The sequence below is a fragment of the Cucurbita maxima genome, unplaced genomic scaffold (assembly GCF_002738345.1).
Source record: "Cucurbita maxima cultivar Rimu unplaced genomic scaffold, Cmax_1.0 Cma_Scf00020, whole genome shotgun sequence".
NCBI lineage: Eukaryota > Viridiplantae > Streptophyta > Magnoliopsida > Cucurbitales > Cucurbitaceae > Cucurbita > Cucurbita maxima.
In genome coordinates this window covers 2,254,346-2,274,318 of record NW_019272036.1, presented here as the reverse complement: position 1 = coordinate 2,274,318, position 19,973 = coordinate 2,254,346, and the positions used below count along the sequence as shown (strand labels likewise).

The 19,973-nt window shown below is 36.7% G+C and overlaps 3 protein-coding genes and 45 non-coding genes across 54 annotated transcripts in view; 2 read left to right on the top strand and 46 right to left on the bottom strand.

The window, feature by feature from the left end:
• Positions 1-112: 112 nt before the first annotated feature.
• On the bottom strand, positions 113-185 carry TRNAE-CUC. Its single transcript has one exon. It is a non-coding gene; the product is annotated as a tRNA-Glu (tRNA).
• Positions 186-297: 112 nt separating this feature from the next.
• Positions 298-370, bottom strand: TRNAE-CUC. Its single transcript has one exon. It is a non-coding gene; the product is annotated as a tRNA-Glu (tRNA).
• Positions 371-482: 112 nt separating this feature from the next.
• On the bottom strand, positions 483-555 carry TRNAE-CUC. Its single transcript has one exon. It is a non-coding gene; the product is annotated as a tRNA-Glu (tRNA).
• Positions 556-667: 112 nt separating this feature from the next.
• Positions 668-740, bottom strand: TRNAE-CUC. The gene has a single exon. It is a non-coding gene; the product is annotated as a tRNA-Glu (tRNA).
• Positions 741-852: 112 nt separating this feature from the next.
• On the bottom strand, positions 853-925 carry TRNAE-CUC. The gene has a single exon. It is a non-coding gene; the product is annotated as a tRNA-Glu (tRNA).
• Positions 926-1,037: 112 nt separating this feature from the next.
• On the bottom strand, positions 1,038-1,110 carry TRNAE-CUC. The gene has a single exon. It is a non-coding gene; the product is annotated as a tRNA-Glu (tRNA).
• Positions 1,111-1,222: 112 nt separating this feature from the next.
• On the bottom strand, positions 1,223-1,295 carry TRNAE-CUC. The gene has a single exon. It is a non-coding gene; the product is annotated as a tRNA-Glu (tRNA).
• Positions 1,296-1,407: 112 nt separating this feature from the next.
• TRNAE-CUC lies at positions 1,408-1,480 on the bottom strand. Its single transcript has one exon. It is a non-coding gene; the product is annotated as a tRNA-Glu (tRNA).
• A 112-nt stretch (positions 1,481-1,592) lies between these two features.
• On the bottom strand, positions 1,593-1,665 carry TRNAE-CUC. Its single transcript has one exon. It is a non-coding gene; the product is annotated as a tRNA-Glu (tRNA).
• A 112-nt stretch (positions 1,666-1,777) lies between these two features.
• On the bottom strand, positions 1,778-1,850 carry TRNAE-CUC. The gene has a single exon. It is a non-coding gene; the product is annotated as a tRNA-Glu (tRNA).
• A 179-nt stretch (positions 1,851-2,029) lies between these two features.
• Positions 2,030-2,102, bottom strand: TRNAE-CUC. The gene has a single exon. It is a non-coding gene; the product is annotated as a tRNA-Glu (tRNA).
• Positions 2,103-2,214: 112 nt separating this feature from the next.
• On the bottom strand, positions 2,215-2,287 carry TRNAE-CUC. The gene has a single exon. It is a non-coding gene; the product is annotated as a tRNA-Glu (tRNA).
• Positions 2,288-2,399: 112 nt separating this feature from the next.
• Positions 2,400-2,472, bottom strand: TRNAE-CUC. The gene has a single exon. It is a non-coding gene; the product is annotated as a tRNA-Glu (tRNA).
• Positions 2,473-2,584: 112 nt separating this feature from the next.
• On the bottom strand, positions 2,585-2,657 carry TRNAE-CUC. The gene has a single exon. It is a non-coding gene; the product is annotated as a tRNA-Glu (tRNA).
• Positions 2,658-2,769: 112 nt separating this feature from the next.
• Positions 2,770-2,842, bottom strand: TRNAE-CUC. Its single transcript has one exon. It is a non-coding gene; the product is annotated as a tRNA-Glu (tRNA).
• Positions 2,843-2,954: 112 nt separating this feature from the next.
• Positions 2,955-3,027, bottom strand: TRNAE-CUC. Its single transcript has one exon. It is a non-coding gene; the product is annotated as a tRNA-Glu (tRNA).
• Positions 3,028-3,139: 112 nt separating this feature from the next.
• On the bottom strand, positions 3,140-3,212 carry TRNAE-CUC. Its single transcript has one exon. It is a non-coding gene; the product is annotated as a tRNA-Glu (tRNA).
• Positions 3,213-3,324: 112 nt separating this feature from the next.
• TRNAE-CUC lies at positions 3,325-3,397 on the bottom strand. The gene has a single exon. It is a non-coding gene; the product is annotated as a tRNA-Glu (tRNA).
• Positions 3,398-3,509: 112 nt separating this feature from the next.
• Positions 3,510-3,582, bottom strand: TRNAE-CUC. The gene has a single exon. It is a non-coding gene; the product is annotated as a tRNA-Glu (tRNA).
• Positions 3,583-3,694: 112 nt separating this feature from the next.
• Positions 3,695-3,767, bottom strand: TRNAE-CUC. The gene has a single exon. It is a non-coding gene; the product is annotated as a tRNA-Glu (tRNA).
• Positions 3,768-3,879: 112 nt separating this feature from the next.
• TRNAE-CUC lies at positions 3,880-3,952 on the bottom strand. The gene has a single exon. It is a non-coding gene; the product is annotated as a tRNA-Glu (tRNA).
• Positions 3,953-4,064: 112 nt separating this feature from the next.
• TRNAE-CUC lies at positions 4,065-4,137 on the bottom strand. The gene has a single exon. It is a non-coding gene; the product is annotated as a tRNA-Glu (tRNA).
• Positions 4,138-4,249: 112 nt separating this feature from the next.
• On the bottom strand, positions 4,250-4,322 carry TRNAE-CUC. The gene has a single exon. It is a non-coding gene; the product is annotated as a tRNA-Glu (tRNA).
• A 112-nt stretch (positions 4,323-4,434) lies between these two features.
• On the bottom strand, positions 4,435-4,507 carry TRNAE-CUC. The gene has a single exon. It is a non-coding gene; the product is annotated as a tRNA-Glu (tRNA).
• A 112-nt stretch (positions 4,508-4,619) lies between these two features.
• On the bottom strand, positions 4,620-4,692 carry TRNAE-CUC. Its single transcript has one exon. It is a non-coding gene; the product is annotated as a tRNA-Glu (tRNA).
• Positions 4,693-4,804: 112 nt separating this feature from the next.
• On the bottom strand, positions 4,805-4,877 carry TRNAE-CUC. The gene has a single exon. It is a non-coding gene; the product is annotated as a tRNA-Glu (tRNA).
• A 112-nt stretch (positions 4,878-4,989) lies between these two features.
• On the bottom strand, positions 4,990-5,062 carry TRNAE-CUC. Its single transcript has one exon. It is a non-coding gene; the product is annotated as a tRNA-Glu (tRNA).
• Positions 5,063-5,174: 112 nt separating this feature from the next.
• Positions 5,175-5,247, bottom strand: TRNAE-CUC. The gene has a single exon. It is a non-coding gene; the product is annotated as a tRNA-Glu (tRNA).
• Positions 5,248-5,359: 112 nt separating this feature from the next.
• TRNAE-CUC lies at positions 5,360-5,432 on the bottom strand. The gene has a single exon. It is a non-coding gene; the product is annotated as a tRNA-Glu (tRNA).
• A 112-nt stretch (positions 5,433-5,544) lies between these two features.
• On the bottom strand, positions 5,545-5,617 carry TRNAE-CUC. Its single transcript has one exon. It is a non-coding gene; the product is annotated as a tRNA-Glu (tRNA).
• A 111-nt stretch (positions 5,618-5,728) lies between these two features.
• On the bottom strand, positions 5,729-5,801 carry TRNAE-CUC. Its single transcript has one exon. It is a non-coding gene; the product is annotated as a tRNA-Glu (tRNA).
• Positions 5,802-5,912: 111 nt separating this feature from the next.
• Positions 5,913-5,985, bottom strand: TRNAE-CUC. Its single transcript has one exon. It is a non-coding gene; the product is annotated as a tRNA-Glu (tRNA).
• A 112-nt stretch (positions 5,986-6,097) lies between these two features.
• TRNAE-CUC lies at positions 6,098-6,170 on the bottom strand. Its single transcript has one exon. It is a non-coding gene; the product is annotated as a tRNA-Glu (tRNA).
• Positions 6,171-6,282: 112 nt separating this feature from the next.
• TRNAE-CUC lies at positions 6,283-6,355 on the bottom strand. The gene has a single exon. It is a non-coding gene; the product is annotated as a tRNA-Glu (tRNA).
• A 111-nt stretch (positions 6,356-6,466) lies between these two features.
• On the bottom strand, positions 6,467-6,539 carry TRNAE-CUC. The gene has a single exon. It is a non-coding gene; the product is annotated as a tRNA-Glu (tRNA).
• A 111-nt stretch (positions 6,540-6,650) lies between these two features.
• TRNAE-CUC lies at positions 6,651-6,723 on the bottom strand. Its single transcript has one exon. It is a non-coding gene; the product is annotated as a tRNA-Glu (tRNA).
• An 87-nt stretch (positions 6,724-6,810) lies between these two features.
• On the bottom strand, positions 6,811-6,883 carry TRNAE-CUC. Its single transcript has one exon. It is a non-coding gene; the product is annotated as a tRNA-Glu (tRNA).
• A 112-nt stretch (positions 6,884-6,995) lies between these two features.
• On the bottom strand, positions 6,996-7,068 carry TRNAE-CUC. Its single transcript has one exon. It is a non-coding gene; the product is annotated as a tRNA-Glu (tRNA).
• Positions 7,069-7,180: 112 nt separating this feature from the next.
• On the bottom strand, positions 7,181-7,253 carry TRNAE-CUC. The gene has a single exon. It is a non-coding gene; the product is annotated as a tRNA-Glu (tRNA).
• Positions 7,254-7,365: 112 nt separating this feature from the next.
• Positions 7,366-7,438, bottom strand: TRNAE-CUC. The gene has a single exon. It is a non-coding gene; the product is annotated as a tRNA-Glu (tRNA).
• A 113-nt stretch (positions 7,439-7,551) lies between these two features.
• TRNAE-CUC lies at positions 7,552-7,624 on the bottom strand. The gene has a single exon. It is a non-coding gene; the product is annotated as a tRNA-Glu (tRNA).
• A 112-nt stretch (positions 7,625-7,736) lies between these two features.
• On the bottom strand, positions 7,737-7,809 carry TRNAE-CUC. The gene has a single exon. It is a non-coding gene; the product is annotated as a tRNA-Glu (tRNA).
• A 112-nt stretch (positions 7,810-7,921) lies between these two features.
• TRNAE-CUC lies at positions 7,922-7,994 on the bottom strand. Its single transcript has one exon. It is a non-coding gene; the product is annotated as a tRNA-Glu (tRNA).
• Positions 7,995-8,105: 111 nt separating this feature from the next.
• TRNAE-CUC lies at positions 8,106-8,178 on the bottom strand. Its single transcript has one exon. It is a non-coding gene; the product is annotated as a tRNA-Glu (tRNA).
• Positions 8,179-8,289: 111 nt separating this feature from the next.
• TRNAE-CUC lies at positions 8,290-8,362 on the bottom strand. The gene has a single exon. It is a non-coding gene; the product is annotated as a tRNA-Glu (tRNA).
• Positions 8,363-10,435: 2,073 nt separating this feature from the next.
• On the top strand, positions 10,436-16,847 carry LOC111494201 (beta-amylase 7-like). The gene is given in 13 exon segments (XM_023144079.1): positions 10,436-10,712; positions 10,806-10,890; positions 11,294-11,873; positions 12,041-12,328; positions 12,664-12,741; positions 12,909-13,092; positions 13,095-13,111; positions 14,440-14,636; positions 14,915-15,077; positions 15,455-15,715; positions 15,864-16,082; positions 16,242-16,461; positions 16,570-16,847. Coding segments are annotated over 11 exon segments (2,094 nt in total). The 5' UTR covers positions 10,436-10,712; positions 10,806-10,890; positions 11,294-11,435; the 3' UTR covers positions 16,599-16,847.
• LOC111494202 overlaps positions 16,789-19,973 on the bottom strand; it is a 5,176-nt gene continuing 1,991 nt past the window's right edge. For all 3 annotated transcript variants that reach the window (XM_023144080.1, XM_023144081.1, XM_023144082.1), the window contains 4 exons: positions 19,248-19,306; positions 18,881-19,009; positions 17,773-17,908; positions 16,789-17,384 (listed from right to left, as the gene is read on the bottom strand). In XM_023144080.1, coding sequence (XP_022999848.1) covers positions 17,070-17,384; positions 17,773-17,908; positions 18,881-19,009; positions 19,248-19,306 — 639 coding nt within the window. In that variant the 3' untranslated portion in view covers positions 16,789-17,069. The remainder of the gene's footprint in view (positions 17,385-17,772; positions 17,909-18,880; positions 19,010-19,247; positions 19,307-19,973) is intronic.
• The window catches only part of LOC111494203 (riboflavin biosynthesis protein PYRD, chloroplastic), a 9,675-nt gene continuing 8,010 nt past the window's right edge, over positions 18,309-19,973 (top strand). For 4 of the 5 annotated variants that reach the window (XM_023144085.1, XM_023144086.1, XM_023144083.1 and 1 more), the window contains exon 1: positions 18,309-18,321. The gene's annotated coding sequence lies outside the window, so the exon portion shown is untranslated. The remainder of the gene's footprint in view (positions 18,322-19,973) is intronic. The other variant, XM_023144087.1, reaches the window with a different exon arrangement.

Here is a 19,973-nt window from a genome sequence, read left to right as displayed (position 1 = left end):
ATTGCCCATTGATCGATTGTTATGATTTTATTTTTTTTTATTTTTCTAAGGGAGATTTACAAGGCAGAGCTCACGGCCGTTTTTACAAAAAAATAATAAACGAAAATTGAAATTCCGTTGCCAGGACTTGAACCCAGGTCTCTCGGGTGAGAGCCGAGTATCCTAACCAACTAGACTACAACGAAATTGCCCATTGATCGATTGTTATGATTTTATTTTTTTTTATTTTTCTAAGGGAGATTTACAAGGCAGAGCTCACGGCCGTTTTTACAAAAAAATAATAAACGAAAATTGAAATTCCGTTGCCAGGACTTGAACCCAGGTCTCTCGGGTGAGAGCCGAGTATCCTAACCAACTAGACTACAACGAAATTGCCCATTGATCGATTGTTATGATTTTATTTTTTTTTATTTTTCTAAGGGAGATTTACAAGGCAGAGCTCACGGCCGTTTTTACAAAAAAATAATAAACGAAAATTGAAATTCCGTTGCCAGGACTTGAACCCAGGTCTCTCGGGTGAGAGCCGAGTATCCTAACCAACTAGACTACAACGAAATTGCCCATTGATCGATTGTTATGATTTTATTTTTTTTTATTTTTCTAAGGGAGATTTACAAGGCAGAGCTCACGGCCGTTTTTACAAAAAAATAATAAACGAAAATTGAAATTCCGTTGCCAGGACTTGAACCCAGGTCTCTCGGGTGAGAGCCGAGTATCCTAACCAACTAGACTACAACGAAATTGCCCATTGATCGATTGTTATGATTTTATTTTTTTTTATTTTTCTAAGGGAGATTTACAAGGCAGAGCTCACGGCCGTTTTTACAAAAAAATAATAAACGAAAATTGAAATTCCGTTGCCAGGACTTGAACCCAGGTCTCTCGGGTGAGAGCCGAGTATCCTAACCAACTAGACTACAACGAAATTGCCCATTGATCGATTGTTATGATTTTATTTTTTTTTATTTTTCTAAGGGAGATTTACAAGGCAGAGCTCACGGCCGTTTTTACAAAAAAATAATAAACGAAAATTGAAATTCCGTTGCCAGGACTTGAACCCAGGTCTCTCGGGTGAGAGCCGAGTATCCTAACCAACTAGACTACAACGAAATTGCCCATTGATCGATTGTTATGATTTTATTTTTTTTTATTTTTCTAAGGGAGATTTACAAGGCAGAGCTCACGGCCGTTTTTACAAAAAAATAATAAACGAAAATTGAAATTCCGTTGCCAGGACTTGAACCCAGGTCTCTCGGGTGAGAGCCGAGTATCCTAACCAACTAGACTACAACGGAATTGCCCATTGATCGATTGTTATGATTTTATTTTTTTTATTTTTCTAAGGGAGATTTACAAGGCAGAGCTCACGGCCGTTTTTACAAAAAAAATAATAAGCGAAAATTGAAATTCCGTTGCCGGGACTTGAACCCGGGTCTCTCGGGTGAGAGCCGAGTATCCTAACCAACTAGACTACAACGGAATTGCCCATTGATCGATTGTTATGATTTTATTTTTTTTATTTTTCTAAGGGAGATTTACAAGGCAGAGCTCACGGCCGTTTTTACAAAAAAAATAATAAACGAAAATTGAAATTCCGTTGCCGGGACTTGAACCCGGGTCTCTCGGGTGAGAGCCGAGTATCCTAACCAACTAGACTACAACGGAATTGCCCATTGATCGATTGTTATGATTTTATTTTTTTTATTTTTCTAAGGGAGATTTACAAGGCAGAGCTCACGGCCGTTTTTACAAAAAAAATAATAAACGAAAATTGAAATTCCGTTGTCGGGACTTGAACCCGGGTCTCTCGGGTGAGAGCCGAGTATCCTAACCAACTAGACTACAACGGAATTCGGGACTTGAACCCGGGTCTCTCGGGTGAGAGCCGAGTATCCTAACCAACTAGACTACAACGGAATTGCCCATTGATCGATTGTTATGATTTTATTTTTTTTATTTTTCTAAAGGAGATTTACAAGGCAGAGCTCACGGCCGTTTTTACAAAAAAAATAATAAACGAAAATTGAAATTCCGTTGCCGGGACTTGAACCCGGGTCTCTCGGGTGAGAGCCGAGTATCCTAACCAACTAGACTACAACAGAATTGCCCATTGATCGATTATTATGATTTTATTTTTTTTATTTTTCTAAAGGAGATTTACAAGGCAGAGCTCACGGCCGTTTTTACAAAAAAAATAATAAACGAAAATTAAAATTCCATTGCCAGGACTTGAACCCAGGTCTCTCGGGTGAGAGCCGAGTATCCTAACCAACTAGACTACAACAGAATTGCCCATTGATCGATTATTATGATTTTATTTTTTTTATTTTTCTAAAGGAGATTTACAAGGCAGAGCTCACGGCCGTTTTTACAAAAAAAATAATAAACGAAAATTAAAATTCCATTGCCAGGACTTGAACCCAGGTCTCTCGGGTGAGAGCCGAGTATCCTAACCAACTAGACTACAACAGAATTGCCCATTGATCGATTATTATGATTTTATTTTTTTTATTTTTCTAAAGGAGATTTACAAGGCAGAGCTCACGGCCGTTTTTACAAAAAAAATAATAAACGAAAATTAAAATTCCATTGCCAGGACTTGAACCCAGGTCTCTCGGGTGAGAGCCGAGTATCCTAACCAACTAGACTACAACAGAATTGCCCATTGATCGATTATTATGATTTTATTTTTTTTATTTTTCTAAAGGAGATTTACAAGGCAGAGCTCACGGCCGTTTTTACAAAAAAAATAATAAACGAAAATTAAAATTCCATTGCCAGGACTTGAACCCAGGTCTCTCGGGTGAGAGCCGAGTATCCTAACCAACTAGACTACAACAGAATTGCCCATTGATCGATTATTATGATTTTATTTTTTTTATTTTTCTAAAGGAGATTTACAAGGCAGAGCTCACGGCCGTTTTTACAAAAAAAATAATAAACGAAAATTAAAATTCCATTGCCAGGACTTGAACCCAGGTCTCTCGGGTGAGAGCCGAGTATCCTAACCAACTAGACTACAACAGAATTGCCCATTGATCGATTATTATGATTTTATTTTTTTTATTTTTCTAAAGGAGATTTACAAGGCAGAGCTCACGGCCGTTTTTACAAAAAAAATAATAAACGAAAATTAAAATTCCATTGCCAGGACTTGAACCCAGGTCTCTCGGGTGAGAGCCGAGTATCCTAACCAACTAGACTACAACAGAATTGCCCATTGATCGATTATTATGATTTTATTTTTTTTATTTTTCTAAAGGAGATTTACAAGGCAGAGCTCACGGCCGTTTTTACAAAAAAAATAATAAACGAAAATTAAAATTCCATTGCCAGGACTTGAACCCAGGTCTCTCGGGTGAGAGCCGAGTATCCTAACCAACTAGACTACAACAGAATTGCCCATTGATCGATTATTATGATTTTATTTTTTTTATTTTTCTAAAGGAGATTTACAAGGCAGAGCTCACGGCCGTTTTTACAAAAAAAATAATAAACGAAAATTAAAATTCCATTGCCAGGACTTGAACCCAGGTCTCTCGGGTGAGAGCCGAGTATCCTAACCAACTAGACTACAACAGAATTGCCCATTGATCGATTATTATGATTTTATTTTTTTTATTTTTCTAAAGGAGATTTACAAGGCAGAGCTCACGGCCGTTTTTACAAAAAAAATAATAAACGAAAATTAAAATTCCATTGCCAGGACTTGAACCCAGGTCTCTCGGGTGAGAGCCGAGTATCCTAACCAACTAGACTACAACAGAATTGCCCATTGATCGATTATTATGATTTTATTTTTTTTATTTTTCTAAAGGAGATTTACAAGGCAGAGCTCACGGCCGTTTTTACAAAAAAAATAATAAACGAAAATTAAAATTCCATTGCCAGGACTTGAACCCAGGTCTCTCGGGTGAGAGCCGAGTATCCTAACCAACTAGACTACAACAGAATTGCCCATTGATCGATTATTATGATTTTATTTTTTTTATTTTTCTAAAGGAGATTTACAAGGCAGAGCTCACGGCCGTTTTTACAAAAAAAATAATAAACGAAAATTAAAATTCCATTGCCAGGACTTGAACCCAGGTCTCTCGGGTGAGAGCCGAGTATCCTAACCAACTAGACTACAACAGAATTGCCCATTGATCGATTATTATGATTTTATTTTTTTTATTTTTCTAAAGGAGATTTACAAGGCAGAGCTCACGGCCGTTTTTACAAAAAAAATAATAAACGAAAATTAAAATTCCATTGCCAGGACTTGAACCCAGGTCTCTCGGGTGAGAGCCGAGTATCCTAACCAACTAGACTACAACAGAATTGCCCATTGATCGATTATTATGATTTTATTTTTTTTATTTTTCTAAAGGAGATTTACAAGGCAGAGCTCACGGCCGTTTTTACAAAAAAAATAATAAACGAAAATTAAAATTCCATTGCCAGGACTTGAACCCAGGTCTCTCGGGTGAGAGCCGAGTATCCTAACCAACTAGACTACAACAGAATTGCCCATTGATCGATTATTATGATTTTATTTTTTTTATTTTTCTAAAGGAGATTTACAAGGCAGAGCTCACGGCCGTTTTTACAAAAAAAATAATAAACGAAAATTAAAATTCCATTGCCAGGACTTGAACCCAGGTCTCTCGGGTGAGAGCCGAGTATCCTAACCAACTAGACTACAACAGAATTGCCCATTGATCGATTATTATGATTTTATTTTTTTTATTTTTCTAAAGGAGATTTACAAGGCAGAGCTCACGGCCGTTTTTACAAAAAAAATAATAAACGAAAATTAAAATTCCATTGCCAGGACTTGAACCCAGGTCTCTCGGGTGAGAGCCGAGTATCCTAACCAACTAGACTACAACAGAATTGCCCATTGATCGATTATTATGATTTTATTTTTTTTATTTTTCTAAAGGAGATTTACAAGGCAGAGCTCACGGCCGTTTTTACAAAAAAAATAATAAACGAAAATTAAAATTCCATTGCCAGGACTTGAACCCAGGTCTCTCGGGTGAGAGCCGAGTATCCTAACCAACTAGACTACAACAGAATTGCCCATTGATCGATTATTATGATTTTATTTTTTTTATTTTTCTAAAGGAGATTTACAAGGCAGAGCTCACGGCCGTTTTTACAAAAAAAATAATAAACGAAAATTAAAATTCCATTGCCAGGACTTGAACCCAGGTCTCTCGGGTGAGAGCCGAGTATCCTAACCAACTAGACTACAACAGAATTGCCCATTGATCGATTATTATGATTTTATTTTTTTTATTTTTCTAAAGGAGATTTACAAGGCAGAGCTCACGGCCGTTTTTACAAAAAAAATAATAAACGAAAATTAAAATTCCATTGCCAGGACTTGAACCCAGGTCTCTCGGGTGAGAGCCGAGTATCCTAACCAACTAGACTACAACAGAATTGCCCATTGATCGATTATTATGATTTTATTTTTTTTATTTTTCTAAAGGAGATTTACAAGGCAGAGCTCACGGCCGTTTTTACAAAAAAAATAATAAACGAAAATTGAAATTCCGTTGCCAGGACTTGAACCCGGGTCTCTCGGGTGAGAGCCGAGTATCCTAACCAACTAGACTACAACGGAATTGCCCATTGATCGATTGTTATGATTTTATTTTTTTTATTTTTCTAAGGGAGATTTACAAGGCAGAGTTCACGGCCGTTTTTACAAAAAAATAATAAACGAAAATTGAAATTCCGTTGCCGGGACTTGAACCCAGGTCTCTCGGGTGAGAGCCGAGTATCCTAACCAACTAGACTACAACGGAATTGCCCATTGATCGATTGTTATGATTTTATTTTTTTTATTTTTCTAAGGGAGATTTACAAGGCAGAGCTCACGGCCGTTTTTACAAAAAAATAATAAACGAAAATTGAAATTCCGTTGCCGGGACTTGAACCCGGGTCTCTCGGGTGAGAGCCGAGTATCCTAACCAACTAGACTACAACAGAATTGCCCATTGATCGATTATTATGATTTTATTTTTTTTATTTTTCTAAGGGAGATTTACAAGGCAGAGCTCACGGCCGTTTTTACAAAAAAAATAATAAACGAAAATTGAAATTCCGTTGCCGGGACTTGAACCCGGGTCTCTCGGGTGAGAGCCGAGTATCCTAACCAACTAGACTACAACGGAATTGCCCATTGATCAATTGTTATGATTTTATTTTTTTTATTTTTCTAAGGGAGATTTACAAGGCAGAGCTCACGGCCGTTTTTACAAAAAAAATAATAAACGAAAATTGAAATTCCGTTGCCGGGACTTGAACCCGGGTCTCTCGGGTGAGAGCCGAGTATCCTAACCAACTAGACTACAACGGAATTGCCCATTGATCGATTGTTATGATTTTATTTTTTTTATTTTTCTAAGGGAGATTTACAAGGCAGAGCTCACGGCCGTTTTTACAAAAAAATAATAAACGAAAATTGAAATTCCGTTGCCGGGACTTGAACCCGGGTCTCTCGGGTGAGAGCCGAGTTTCCTAACCAACTAGACTACAACGGAATTGCCCATTGATCGATTGTTATGATTTTATTTTTTTTATTTTTCTAAGGGAGATTTACAAGGCAGAGCTCACGGCCGTTTTTACAAAAAAATAATAAACGAAAATTGAAATTCCGTTGCCGGGACTTGAACCCGGGTCTCTCGGGTGAGAGCCGAGTATCCTAACCAACTAGACTACAACGGAATTGCCCATTGATCGATTGTTATGATTTTATTTTTTTTATTTTTCTAAGGGAGATTTACAAGGCAGAGCTCACGGCCGAAATTGAAATTCCGTTGCCGGGACTTGAACCCGGGTCTCTCGGGTGAGAGCCGAGTATCCTAACCAACTAGACTACAACGGAATTGCCCATTGATCGATTGTTATGATTTTATTTTTTTTATTTTTCTAAGGGAGATTTACAAGGCAGAGCTCACGGCCGTTTTTACAAAAAAAATAATAAACGAAAATTGAAATTCCGTTGCCAGGACTTGAACCCGGGTCTCTCGGGTGAGAGCCGAGTATCCTAACCAACTAGACTACAACGGAATTGCCCATTGATCGATTGTTATGATTTTATTTTTTTTATTTTTCTAAGGGAGATTTACAAGGCAGAGCTCACGGCCGTTTTTACAAAAAAAATAATAAACGAAAATTGAAATTCCGTTGCCGGGACTTGAACCCGGGTCTCTCGGGTGAGAGCCGAGTATCCTAACCAACTAGACTACAACGGAATTGCCCATTGATCGATTGTTATGATTTTATTTTTTTTATTTTTCTAAGGGAGATTTACAAGGCAGAGCTCAAGGCCGTTTTTACAAAAAAAATAATAAACGAAAATTGAAATTCCGTTGCCGGGACTTGAACCCGGGTCTCTCGGGTGAGAGCCGAGTATCCTAACCAACTAGACTACAACGGAATTGCCCATTGATCGATTGTTATGATTTTATTTTTTTTATTTTTCTAAGGGAGATTTACAAGGCAGAGCTCACGGCCGTTTTTACAAAAAAAAATAATAAACGAAAATTGAAATTCCGTTGCCAGGACTTGAACCCAGGTCTCTCGGGTGAGAGCCGAGTATCCTAACCAACTAGACTACAACGGAATTGCCCATTGATCGATTGTTATGATTTTATTTTTTTTATTTTTCTAAGGGAGATTTACAAGGCAGAGCTCACGGCCGTTTTTACAAAAAAAATAATAAACGAAAATTGAAATTCCGTTGCCAGGACTTGAACCCAGGTCTCTCGGGTGAGAGCCGAGTATCCTAACCAACTAGACTACAACGGAATTGCCCATTGATCGATTGTTATGATTTTATTTTTTTTATTTTTCTAAGGGAGATTTACAAGGCAGAGCTCACGGCCGTTTTTACAAAAAAAATAATAAACGAAAATTGAAATTCCGTTGCCGGGACTTGAACCCGGGTCTCTCGGGTGAGAGCCGAGTATCCTAACCAACTAGACTACAACGGAATTGCCCATTGATCGATTGTTATGATTTTATTTTTTTTATTTTTCTAAGGGAGATTTATAAGGCAGAGCTCACGGCCGTTTTTACAAAAAAATAATAAACGAAAATTGAAATTCCATTGCCGGGACTTGAACCCGGGTCTCTCGGGTGAGAGCCGAGTATCCTAACCAACTAGACTACAACGGAATTGCCCATTGATTGATTGTTATGATTTTATTTTTTTTATTTTTCTAAGGGAGATTTACAAGGCAGAGCTCACGGCCGTTTTTACAAAAAAATAATAAACGAAAATTGAAATTCCGTTGCCGGGACTTGAACCCGGGTCTCTCGGGTGAGAGCCGAGTATCCTAACCAACTAGACTACAACGGAATTGCCCATTGATCGATTGTTATGATTTTATTTTTTTTATTTTTCTAAGGGAGATTTACAAGGCAGAGCTCACGACCGTTTTTACAAAAAATAGTAAACAAAAATTAAAATTCCGTTGCAGGGACTTGAACCCTTGTTTCTCAGGTGAGAGTTGAGTATCCTAACCAACTAGACTACAACGGAATTGCCCATTGATCGATTGTTATGATTTTATTTTTTTTATTTTTCAAGGAAGATTTCCAAGGAAGAGCTCACGGCTGTTTTTACAAGAAAAATAATAAACGAAAATTGAAATTCTGTTGACGGGACTTGAACCCGAGTCTCTCGGGTTGTTATGATTTTTTATGAGGCAGAGCTCACGGTTGTTTTTACAAAAAAAGATAATAAACGAAAACTGAAATTCAGTTGCCGGGACTTATTATGATTTTATTTTTTTTATTTTTCTAAGGAAGATTTACAAGGGAGAGCTCGCGGCTGTTTTTACAAAAAAAAAAAAAAAATAAACGAAAATTGAAATTTCGTTGCCAAGACTTGAACCCAGGTCTCTTGAGTGAGAGCCAAATATCTTAACCAACTAGACTACAACAGAATTGCCCATCGATTAATTGTTATGATTTTATTTTTTTTATTTTTCTATGTAAAAAAATAATAAAGGAAAATTGAAATTTCGTTGCCGGGACTTGGGTCTCTCGGGAGAGAGCCGAGTATCCTAACCGTTCTGTTGTTATGATTTTATTTTTTTAATTTTTCTAAGGAAGATTTATAAGGTAGAGCTCACGGCTGTTTTTACAAAAAAAAAAAAATAATAATAATAAACGAAAATAAAATTGAAATTCCATTGCCAAGACTTGATCCTGGGTCTCTCTGGTGAGAGTCGAGTATCCTAACCAATTAAACTACAACAAAATTGCCCATTGATTAATTGTTATGATTTTATTTTTTTTATTTTTCTAAAGTAGATTTACAAGGTATTGTCGATTGTCTTGAACCAGGGTGATAAACAAGTATCTAATGGGTTTTACACCAACAAAATTTCTTATTATATTATCTTTTTATTTTTGTAAAGTTTATTTATTTATTTTATTAAAAAAAAAAAAAGGAAAATCTAGTTTATTTATTTACTTTATTTAAAAAAAAACAAGGGAGAATCTACTCTATTTATTTATTTACTTCCTTCCTTTAGGAGAATCTTTTTGTCTTTTTTTTAATTATAAAAAAATAAAAATTTTAATCTATTTAATTGAATAAATGAGAGCAGTTTAATGCATTTCATTAAATTTATGAGGTGTTTTGTTGTTTACATATGTATGTCGAAATTAGTTTCACAGAAGGATGAAAACATGCATATTACAAATTCATACGTTTCAAGAAAATATTTAAGTTTTTAATGGTTACACTTTAAAATCAAATTTATTTAAAAGGAATATAAATTTTTAAAAACAATGTGATAAGACAATTCTAATGAATCTTAGAATTAATTATCTCATAAAATAAAAATTTGTACTTACTCTGACTACAACTCCGGGAATAATCATGTTAGGACTAGACGCATACATTCACAACTACTGAGAACATAGAGGAAGAGAAAAAAAAAATTAGCTTAAAGATATTTATTTACTTCATGAAATGGGGGAATGATGGAGTGAATAGTGTACAGAGATTTCTTATTTTAATTTATTTTTATAATTTTTTTTAGAAGAGTTATTATTATAAAAAAGAATTATTTATATTTGAATAGTTAGTAAACAATTTATAAGTAAATATTTTTTAAAAATAATAAATAATTAAATCAAATTGAGGCGAAGTCACTTCCAAAGAGACATTCAATCAATAAACATAATTTTATTTTTAAAAGTGTAGAAATAAATATTAAAATAATAAAATAAAAATAAAAATTTAATAAATCCCTTGAAAAGAAATCCATGGTTCACACAGTTTGTCCACGTCACACGATTTGTGCGTATTCGAAGGCAAGGTGAAACATGAAAATCCCACGTTGGAGATAGGAGTTTAGCCAACGCGCTTCAAAGCACGTTGACCCACACGGGGCACACCCCCTCCCCCACCCACGCTTATACCCTTGCACGCCTGATTCGTGCCACACCTCCACACGCGCGCGCGTGCGTGCGAAGATCCTCCTCCTCGCATGCTCGCACGTTTGAGAATCAATCTCTCTCTCTTTCTCGCCGGACCAGTGAATCGCCGTGGACTGTCGAACCCATGTTCCTTGACTCTTCTCCGGTCGGAACCTGCCTGATTCACGGCAAATCGATTCTGAAGTACCTTGCCTTTCGCTGGAAAGGTTTCGTCATTTCCGCCAGAAAATTTTCAGGTTTTATTTCAGATTTAGGTGTTCATACCGATTTTTTTTCTTTTTGGTTTTTACTGTTTAATTGTTCTTCCACAATTCGGAACTGAGATTTGAAATCTGTGAAGAAATAAGTTGGTTTCAGGCTTTGGAGACATGCGTGCCTTCTGCTGGTGCTGGTAGAGCTTGTGCGATGAAAATCAAACGTGACGTACTTAAGGTAAGGTACTGAAGCTTTCATTCTCGAGAAGTTTAAGTTACTTATGCGCTCGAATCAGACTCCCTTGTATACAATCTGTATTTTTCAGAAAACTTTTCATGGTGTTTATGGACGATAGAATAGATATCAAATTCTTTTCCGACTGTGTAGTCTTAAATCAAATGAATAGCAGAATATTTCTAGCGAACAAGGCATGATGTTTCAACGTTCCATGAAAATTGAACTAGTTTCTTGTTCTGTCTCGTTAATGCATTAAATATGTAGTATGTTGAATTTCAATGTTCTAACTTGACTGAAAGTTTGAGATCTTCAAACTCTAAAATTGTTTTGAGTTTTTATTGGATGTTTATATGTTAGAATTTCGACTTGTAATAGTTAATTTCTTGTTTGATTTTGTTGGCAGTGTACTTTTTCCTGCCAGCTTTGTAGAGAAGTCCAAGCGCATAGTGGCAGTGGTACCATATGGAACACGTTATCTGGACAATAATTGTTGCTAGATTGAGAAATAGTGGAATTCCAATAAATTATTTTGAGACAACGTGATTATGGCAACAAATATGCAAAAAATGATAGGCACGAGTGAGGAAGATGATGATGAAGATGTGGAGATGGATGTAAAAGAGGAGGATGGTGAAGAAGATGATGGGGAGAGGCGGATTCGTACTTAATTAATAGTTGGGGATGATGGAGGAATGGTGTCGAGTGGTAGCAACAACAACCAGTTTGAACAGCACCATGTGCAAGAACAATTAGGCACCCCTGGGGGTGGCCGTAGGTGTCGACTGCTGGAAGAGAAAGAGAGAACGAAACTGAGAGAGCGGCATCGAAGGGCAATCACTGCCAGGATCTTGGCAGGTCTTGGGCGGCATGGTAATTATAATCTTAGAGTTAGGGCAGATATCAATGATGTGATTGCAGCTCTGGCTACAGAAGCTGGTTGGGTAGTTCTTCCAGATGGAACCACATTTCCTTCAAGATCTCAGGTAGTTATTACTCGAGGTAGCCATTCCTCTATAAGTGAAAATTTCACTCATGAAATAAGCATCATCCAGCTTAATTGTGAAACTTGTGCATCAACATTCCTTGTATATTACCTCTAACAGATATCAGGAAATACCCAAATGGGAACATTTCTCTTCAACTTTTACAGGTCCCTAAACCTGCTAATGGAGATTCTGCTGCAGTAGCTTCATCTTCTTCCCATATGGCCTCTCGACAAACTCCACCAAGCTCCACTAGGGGAGTCGGTTGTGGCTCTAAGAGCTTGCCGGAATACAATGCATGTCGGATGAAAGGTGTTTTCATGCCTAATTCACCACCGTATAATGCTTCCCCAAATGCTAGATGTCAAAGTTCATCCCTGGTGGGAGATGCTGGAGAACAGTCAGCTAGTCATCCTCTCATCAGTAGTTCAGTTGATGTTGTAGATGGAATGCAGGTAGTCAAATTGGTTGTTTCCGTGTCCATATGCGGGTTTGTTCTTGTCGTTCTTGCTCGTGCTTTGACATTGATTAATCACATAGATATTTCTCATTCCTCACTATGAATGCACTGTGGTAGAGGCACGACTGTGGTGGATGATGCATAATAAACACCGGACTCATTTCACGCTTGATTTTAATTGCCTTATCTAAGGATTTCAAGTATAAAAAAACACGTAGCATATTATTCTACTTAAAGTATAGAAAGCGATGATTAGTACTTTGAACTCCTTATTTCAAGTGCTTTCTGTACCAATATATTGAAAATTAAATAATGTATTGTTCATTGTAGATTGTTGAAATGACACCAAAATTACCCGAACGTGACTTTGCTGGGAGTACTTACATTCCAGTTTATGTGATGCTACCGGTAGGTGCCCTTCAACGTTCTGTTCCCCATGAGTTACTCTACGATTCGGCCTTCTGTTGGAAAGCATCTTTTGATGTTGACAAAAATGGGGTCGTTGTTGGAGATTGCTGCTGCTATGCATTATATTTTGGAGTTGCTTATTTACATGTCCCTTTTTTTGGTGATAGTTGGGTGTCATTAATATGAAGTGTGAGCTAGTTGATCCAGATGGGTTGCTAAAGCAGCTAAGGGTGCTGAAATCAGTAAATGTCGATGGTGTCATGGTTGATTGTTGGTGGGGGTTAGTTGAAGCTCATTCTCCGCAGGAATATAATTGGAATGGCTACAGGAGACTTTTTCAGATGGTGCATGAATTAAGCTCAAATTACAGGTGAAGATATTGTCTCATATCACCTTGACTCTCTTGCTTTCATGTTCTCTCTTGTAGGATAACATGATAGTTATGTTTGTCTCCGAATGTCAAGGTCAGGTCATAGTTCATGTTAGGAATCACGACTCTCCATAATGATATAATATTATCCACTTTGAGAATAAGCTCTCATGAATTTGCTTTGGGCTTCCCTAAAAGACCTTATACCAATGGAGATGTATTCCTTACTTATAAACCCATGATCGTTCCCTAAATTAGCCAATGTGGGACTCCCTCCCAACAATCCTCAACCGCTCATTCTCATATCTTTCTTAATCTTCTCTTTATAATAATCTTTTAGGGGGAAAAAAGAAAGAAACTTTCAAATACTTGGTTACTTGCTCTGCAGAACAATTTAAAATTTCAATTTTTCAAGTCTATGATAAAATTTTATAATTCACAATACATTACAATACGCAGTACATAACTTTTAAAAACTGATTTACAAACTTTTTTGGAGTCGTCTCTAGTTATGTAGCCTTAAACCAGAGAGTGCATCTTTTGCTCTTGCATGATACTTAGCATGTAGGATGTAAGCTATTGGAGGTTGGGACATTATTTAAATAAAAACTTCCACCCACATTGAATCACCTCGGTGGACACCTGCAATTGGTAATAGTACTTGTCAGTTTCTTCCTTGGCATAGTTTGACGGCTTCATGATATTGAAAAATGTTGAAAATCTTTATGATAGCTATTCCCTCACAAAAAATGAATTGGGTAAGCCATCATGTCTGACTTATGAATTGGAAGGCAATTGGCAGTTGTAACTCATATACTTAAGTTGTTCTTGTGAAGTTGACTTCGTTTACAATAGAAGGTTGCTTTCTGGTATGGAATGTCTTCACTAGGAAAATATCTTGGCTGAATTTGTAAGTTATCTTCTCCACATAAATAGACATTTTGCTACAAATATGGGAAGTCTTTCAAACTCTCATATTTATTTCCCGTTGTATAGATTTTTTGAATAATTTAGTTTCACATCGACTAAGTAGATATCTTTGAACATAAAGAAATTATAAATTTCTTGGTCTTGCTTAACATCCAAGAAATGTATTGATATCTACTAACTTGGTGAACTTTTGTTTCAGCCAATTTTTAGGAGGTTGGTTAAAATTCCTACTGAATTTTTGTTAGAATTCCTGCTTGCTTTCATCTTAGACTTAAAATCTACCTGCATTATTAGACATCAACATCTTTTCAATCATCAGCATCTTATATGTAGTTTTTTGAATTATATTCTAAAAGCTTTTGTTAATTGAAATTTTTTGTCTGGGTTATACAATTCAGGTTGTGCTATCATTTCATGAATGTGGAGACAATGTTGGTGATGATGTTTGTATTCCGCTACCTCATTGGGTAGCTGAAATTGGTCGGAGTAATCCTGACATATTCTTTACTGATAGGGAGGGAAGACGCAATCCTGAATGTCTCTCATGGGGAGTCGATAAGGAGCGAGTGTTAAAAGGCCGTACAGGTCTTGAGGTAACTTTAATAAAAGATTATTATGAGGTCATGTTTGATTGTAAAGATATGAATTGAACATGAGAATACTTGAAACCAAACAACTAAGTCCGGCTTGATCCATTACCTCCCTAGCATGCTTATTTTATCATTGGTGTCTGTTGAGCCAGTGCCATGTGTCTGTGTTCTTATTGAAACAAAAGCCTCTATTGCCAAACATCAAATCCGTTACGAATTTTCCTCGTTACATGGATCGGCGAATTTCATAATGTTAACTGTTTTTTTTTCATTGGTGAATACATTATTTTGACTACATGAGAAGCTTTCGTGTTGAATTTAATGATTTCTTCGAAGATGGTGTCATCACGACAATTGAAGTCGGTTTGGGACCATGTGGAGAGCTTAGATTTCCATCCTGTCCTGTTAAGCATGGCTGGAGATATCCCGGCATTGGTGAATTCCAGGTAGTATGCTGCACTATGTAATCTTATAAGATTTTCTTGCAATCAGAACTTCAAATTTGCAATTTTGTGGATTCTTATTCTTTCTTAAATGTTAAACTTACAGTTTGGAACGATTTTTATTTTGAATTGGAAAGCTTTCTTGTAATCCACCTTCCATTATTACATTCATCAATGAAATTTGTTTCTGTTCCAAAGAAAGAAGAAAAAAACAGATTGCGTTTTTTACTCAGGGAATTGAGAATGATCCCCCTAATCATTTTTGATGTAACAAGTCGTGTCTTTCCCCTCGAACCTACTCTACGTTTTGTTGCTACTAACATCTCTGCAGCCTAAACCTTTTGTTAACAAGTCTGATTTTAAAAGTTTCTTCATTTCAGTGTTATGATCAGTATTTGTTGAAATATTTGAGGAAAGCAGCAGAAGCAAGGGGACACTCCTTCTGGGCCAGAGGGCCAGATAATGCTGGTTCCTATAGCTCTCGGCCACATGAAACAGGTTTCTTTTGTGATGGTGATGATTATGATGGCTACTACGGTCGATTCTTCCTTAATTGGTACTCCCAAGTTTTAGTAGATCACGGTGATCTAGTACTTTATCTGGCAAAGTTAGCCTTTGAAGGAACCCACATTGTTGCCAAGGTAGGTGAGCTTTGTAGGCAATAAGGTTTCTTTGAAGTATTATTGTTACATTCTATTGTAGACTTCTGTTTAAAAGTTGAAACCGGTCGAAATTTCGAGTTTTCTGTTGCTAGCTTAATACACCTACTGTATTTTAATTGCTGAGCAGCTCTCAGGTATTCACTGGTGGTACAAGACAGCAAGTCATGCGGCTGAATTGACTGCTGGGTTCTATAACCCTTGCAATCGTGATGGCTATGCTGCAATTATGGCAATGCTGAAGAAACATTCTGCTTCTTTGAACTTCACTTCTGCTGGATTTCACATGTTAGATCAGCAAGAAAACATTGCAAATACGTTGTCTGATCCCGAGGCAGTAGTCTGGCAAGTAAGAACATAATATTTGACTCAAATTTTCTAATACCGCTCGTATACCTTATTTTCTACCTATATATTACCAGGAGAAACCATACTTCAAATCTTGTTTGACACTTCCTCACTCCCTATGTTTTCTCTGCTTATGCAAAATCGCTCTCCAACAATCCAGGTGACGTATGCTGCACGGGACGTTGGTGTAGAAGTTGTAAGTGAGAACGCTCTTCCTTTCCTCGACAGAGTAGGTTATAACAAGATATTGGATAATGCCAAACCCCTGGACGATCCAGATGGGAGATATTTGTCATCCTTTATCTATAACTGGCTCAGTCCACTTCTCTTGGATAGACATAACCTTGTGGAGTTTGAACGATTTGTCAAGAAAATGCACGGTAAAGCTCTCGTCCGCTTCTTCTCGTTGCGAAATCCTATTCTAACATGTTGATATAGACTTGATAAGAGAGAACATATAAATTGGAACTGTTGCTTGCCAAATGCAGGAGAATCTGTTCATGATCTCAAGGTTTAGCCAGCAAGAAGATTTACAATTAATCTCTCCACAAATATTGGAAGTTGTCAACACATTGCAGATCAGGGTAATCGATGTTATTTGTTGCAATGATTAAACAGCACTTGTAAATGGTGTTTTATGCATTACTAATGATAAATCACCCTTTTACAATGGATGCAAGAGGCCATTTTCTTGGACATGTCAAGAATATTCTCAACATCTTATTCACTATTATAAAATAATAAATGATAACAATCCATTTAACCACAACATCATTTCTAGACTAAGGCTTTTGCTTAGCAAATGAAGTAAAGCAAATCAAAGCCAAGAAAAAAGGGGAAAAAGGAAAAGAAAAAGGAAAAAAATACTCTATCAGTGCTATTCAAGGAACAAATGAGGCATCTACTAAATCTCTGTTTCTTTTTACAGTAAAAAAAATGAAACTTCGCAGCTTCTACTTCCTCCTAAGAATTCATAATTCAGAAGGGCTTAAGATTTCTTGAACACCATTTTACCAGACTGATCCACATCGAAAAACTGATTTATGAATTTATCCCATCGATCCCTTCGTTTCGTCGATGATGCTACCAATGCATCTTCGATTGATTGGCTAGAATTCTCACCTTCTTCCAATTCATTGAACGTTCCGTAGGAGGGTGGTAAGTTTACATCAGGGATTTCCAATGCAGCAGCTCGCTCGAGAGCTGCCTGGTATTCTTCGCCATGTCCTCGTTCTACCGAAGCCTGCCGTTGCATCCTCTGCTGCACTGGGATTTCCAAGGCTTTATCATTCTCCAACATGATCTGGGGAAAGGAAAAGACTTAACTTTTTTCAACCCATTTGAGCTGATGCAAATTCTATTAACCTACCAAAACTTAAATGAATCATCAAAAATACTTTTGCGGTAAAAGGATGGACAAGCTGTCCAACATGTCGCTCGTTAATGTGATGTCAAATAGCCACATGCAGACGCTCGGCCATGTCGTTTACTTTGGCACTAAGGACTCGAATAGATTAACTGATACGTAAGTGAATTTCCTGATCACAAACATATCATAAAAATGTGGTTGGGAAATTCCAGCGATTCCCCATCTAAACTAGAAAATATAATCTTCTTTTATTAACTTATTGAAAGAGATGGGCAATCTCAGGGAAGTTTACTGCTGAAGCAAGAGGCAAAAGATGACTTACATCAAGAGCCTTCTGAGACTCTCTCTCGATCCATATGATAGCATGGTCTGAAGTAGCATTGCAGGAAAGGACTAAATGCTCAAACCTCTTATCTACAGGCACTGCTGTCTTCACAACCGGAGGAAATCTTCCTATCCTGAAAATGGACAATGATATTTTAAAAGAAATCTAACAAGATCAGCCAAAAGAAAGAAAAGAAATAAACTCTAAGCTTTCAGTGAGAGAAGGATGCACAAGGACCTACAAAAAAATGAATCCACCAACAAAAAACAAGCCTCAAAGCTAAATAGAAGAACGGACCCCAATCCAAAAGAATGAGACCAAACTGGCAGTTACGAAAAAGTTCGATTAGGATGCCCACAAGACCTCTCGGACTTTCTAAAGATTTTACTATTCCTCTAAAGCAAAATGCCCCACAAAATAGCGGAAAAAAAAACAAGTCTGCCATGGGACTCTTCCCCTTTGTCATGAGAAGGAGGGTTCAAGAGGACCTCCTCAATCATGGAGCAACACCCACTGTTATAGTACAAAAGGGAAACGTAGAGTACAGTACAAAGGATAGCAGACTTGAGGAAAGTTTGAACACACAAGGTCTTCGGTAAGCGTCTATCGACCTTTTTCCCTTCTTTTTATTACGTCACATAACATTGTTACCACAACAGAAATACGAAAGGCGAGTCCTGCTAATTCTAACTACCCTGGCTCTTCAAAACTTGAACCATTACATTAACTCTCCTTCAGATCCCTACTAGCGTTCATAAAACAAACTGGAAATCCACCCAATCAGATTCTTTGGTTTTTTAGCTTTTCATCTCTAAACAATTTTTAAAAAAGAAGTTGAATAACATTCTGAATACGATTATTAAGAAAGCGTTAATGAGCACCCAATGCATTCAATAACCTTCATCAACAGTTGGAACTAAAAGAGCAAAGAATAAACGACTTCGATCCTCATCAAAAACCTACTGTGTTAATTTTCCCACCAAATCCCCTCTACTGAAACTAAGAGTTCCCTAGTAAAAAAATGCATCATCATGTCACCGAGTGAGGAACCATTTCTAATTGAACTAACTTTGAACTACCTTAACTTAAATAAAGCCTTTCTTACCTAAAGGGTTTTCGCTCAACAATGTGATAAAGACGACCAGGTGCATAAAGGCGTCTTGGATCTTTAAGCATCTTCCCCTCCATTGTGCATGTATCCTTCAAGCACATCACGCATAATAAACATGGTAGGCTGTTCAGACAAGGATAATCAATCATTACGATGTAAAAGATCTAGCATATAACAAAAGTGCTTAATTCACTAACAAGAAAGAAGTCTTCAGGAAGTCCAATTTTATTATCAAGTTTTTTTTTTTTTTCTTTTTTCTGACAATTTGTACCATTCATGCTTGTTGAAACATAGATGTAAAATTTGTCCATGAATTTTTAAAAGAATTTAGAAAGAGGTGCTAACAAGATTGTAATTGTACCAGACAAGATATTTGAATACATCTTCCAAAGCTGTGGTAGTCCGAGGTAAGAAATCATCCTGGTACATCACAATCAAGCACATTGACTATAATCATTTAATGCCAAGAGTAAAGCATAAATAGAGATTTAATGCTTCCAAGAGATTAAACGTGTGTTCGAAAAAATAGTCAACAAAACCACACAATCATCTTATGTCTGCATACTGCAGAAGTAAGATGCAACATACAAAGCTCATCATCAAGCATATGAAAGTGATTCTTCTTTTGGGACGTCATTTCATTGCAAACGACGCATCTTCAACCCATAGTCCAGAAATTTCAAGCATTGAGCTTTGCTTCTCTGAAAATATTATAGAAGGTAGCTACCCTCCCATATGTTGTTTTTAATATTAAAGATATGATATGAATTATGTTGCTTCATATCCCCTCTTATAATTTCATACTATAAAAAAAAAAAATGTTTCTTATGGAAAAATAAGATTGTGTTTAAAAGTTCAGTAAGCATTTCCAATATTGACGCATTTCAATTATTTTATATCAACCATACAGTACATTTTCACTGATGAAAAGCTTTGAATATGATGCGTTACACAGTACAGAGTTCTGTTTAACGTATCTAAGTGGCCTTCACTGAATTCAACCACAAAACCCGTTGTTCTTTTTTACCATGAACCTATCTAGTTTAAATTCTATACGAAGCTCAAAAAAAAAAAAAAAAAAAAAAAA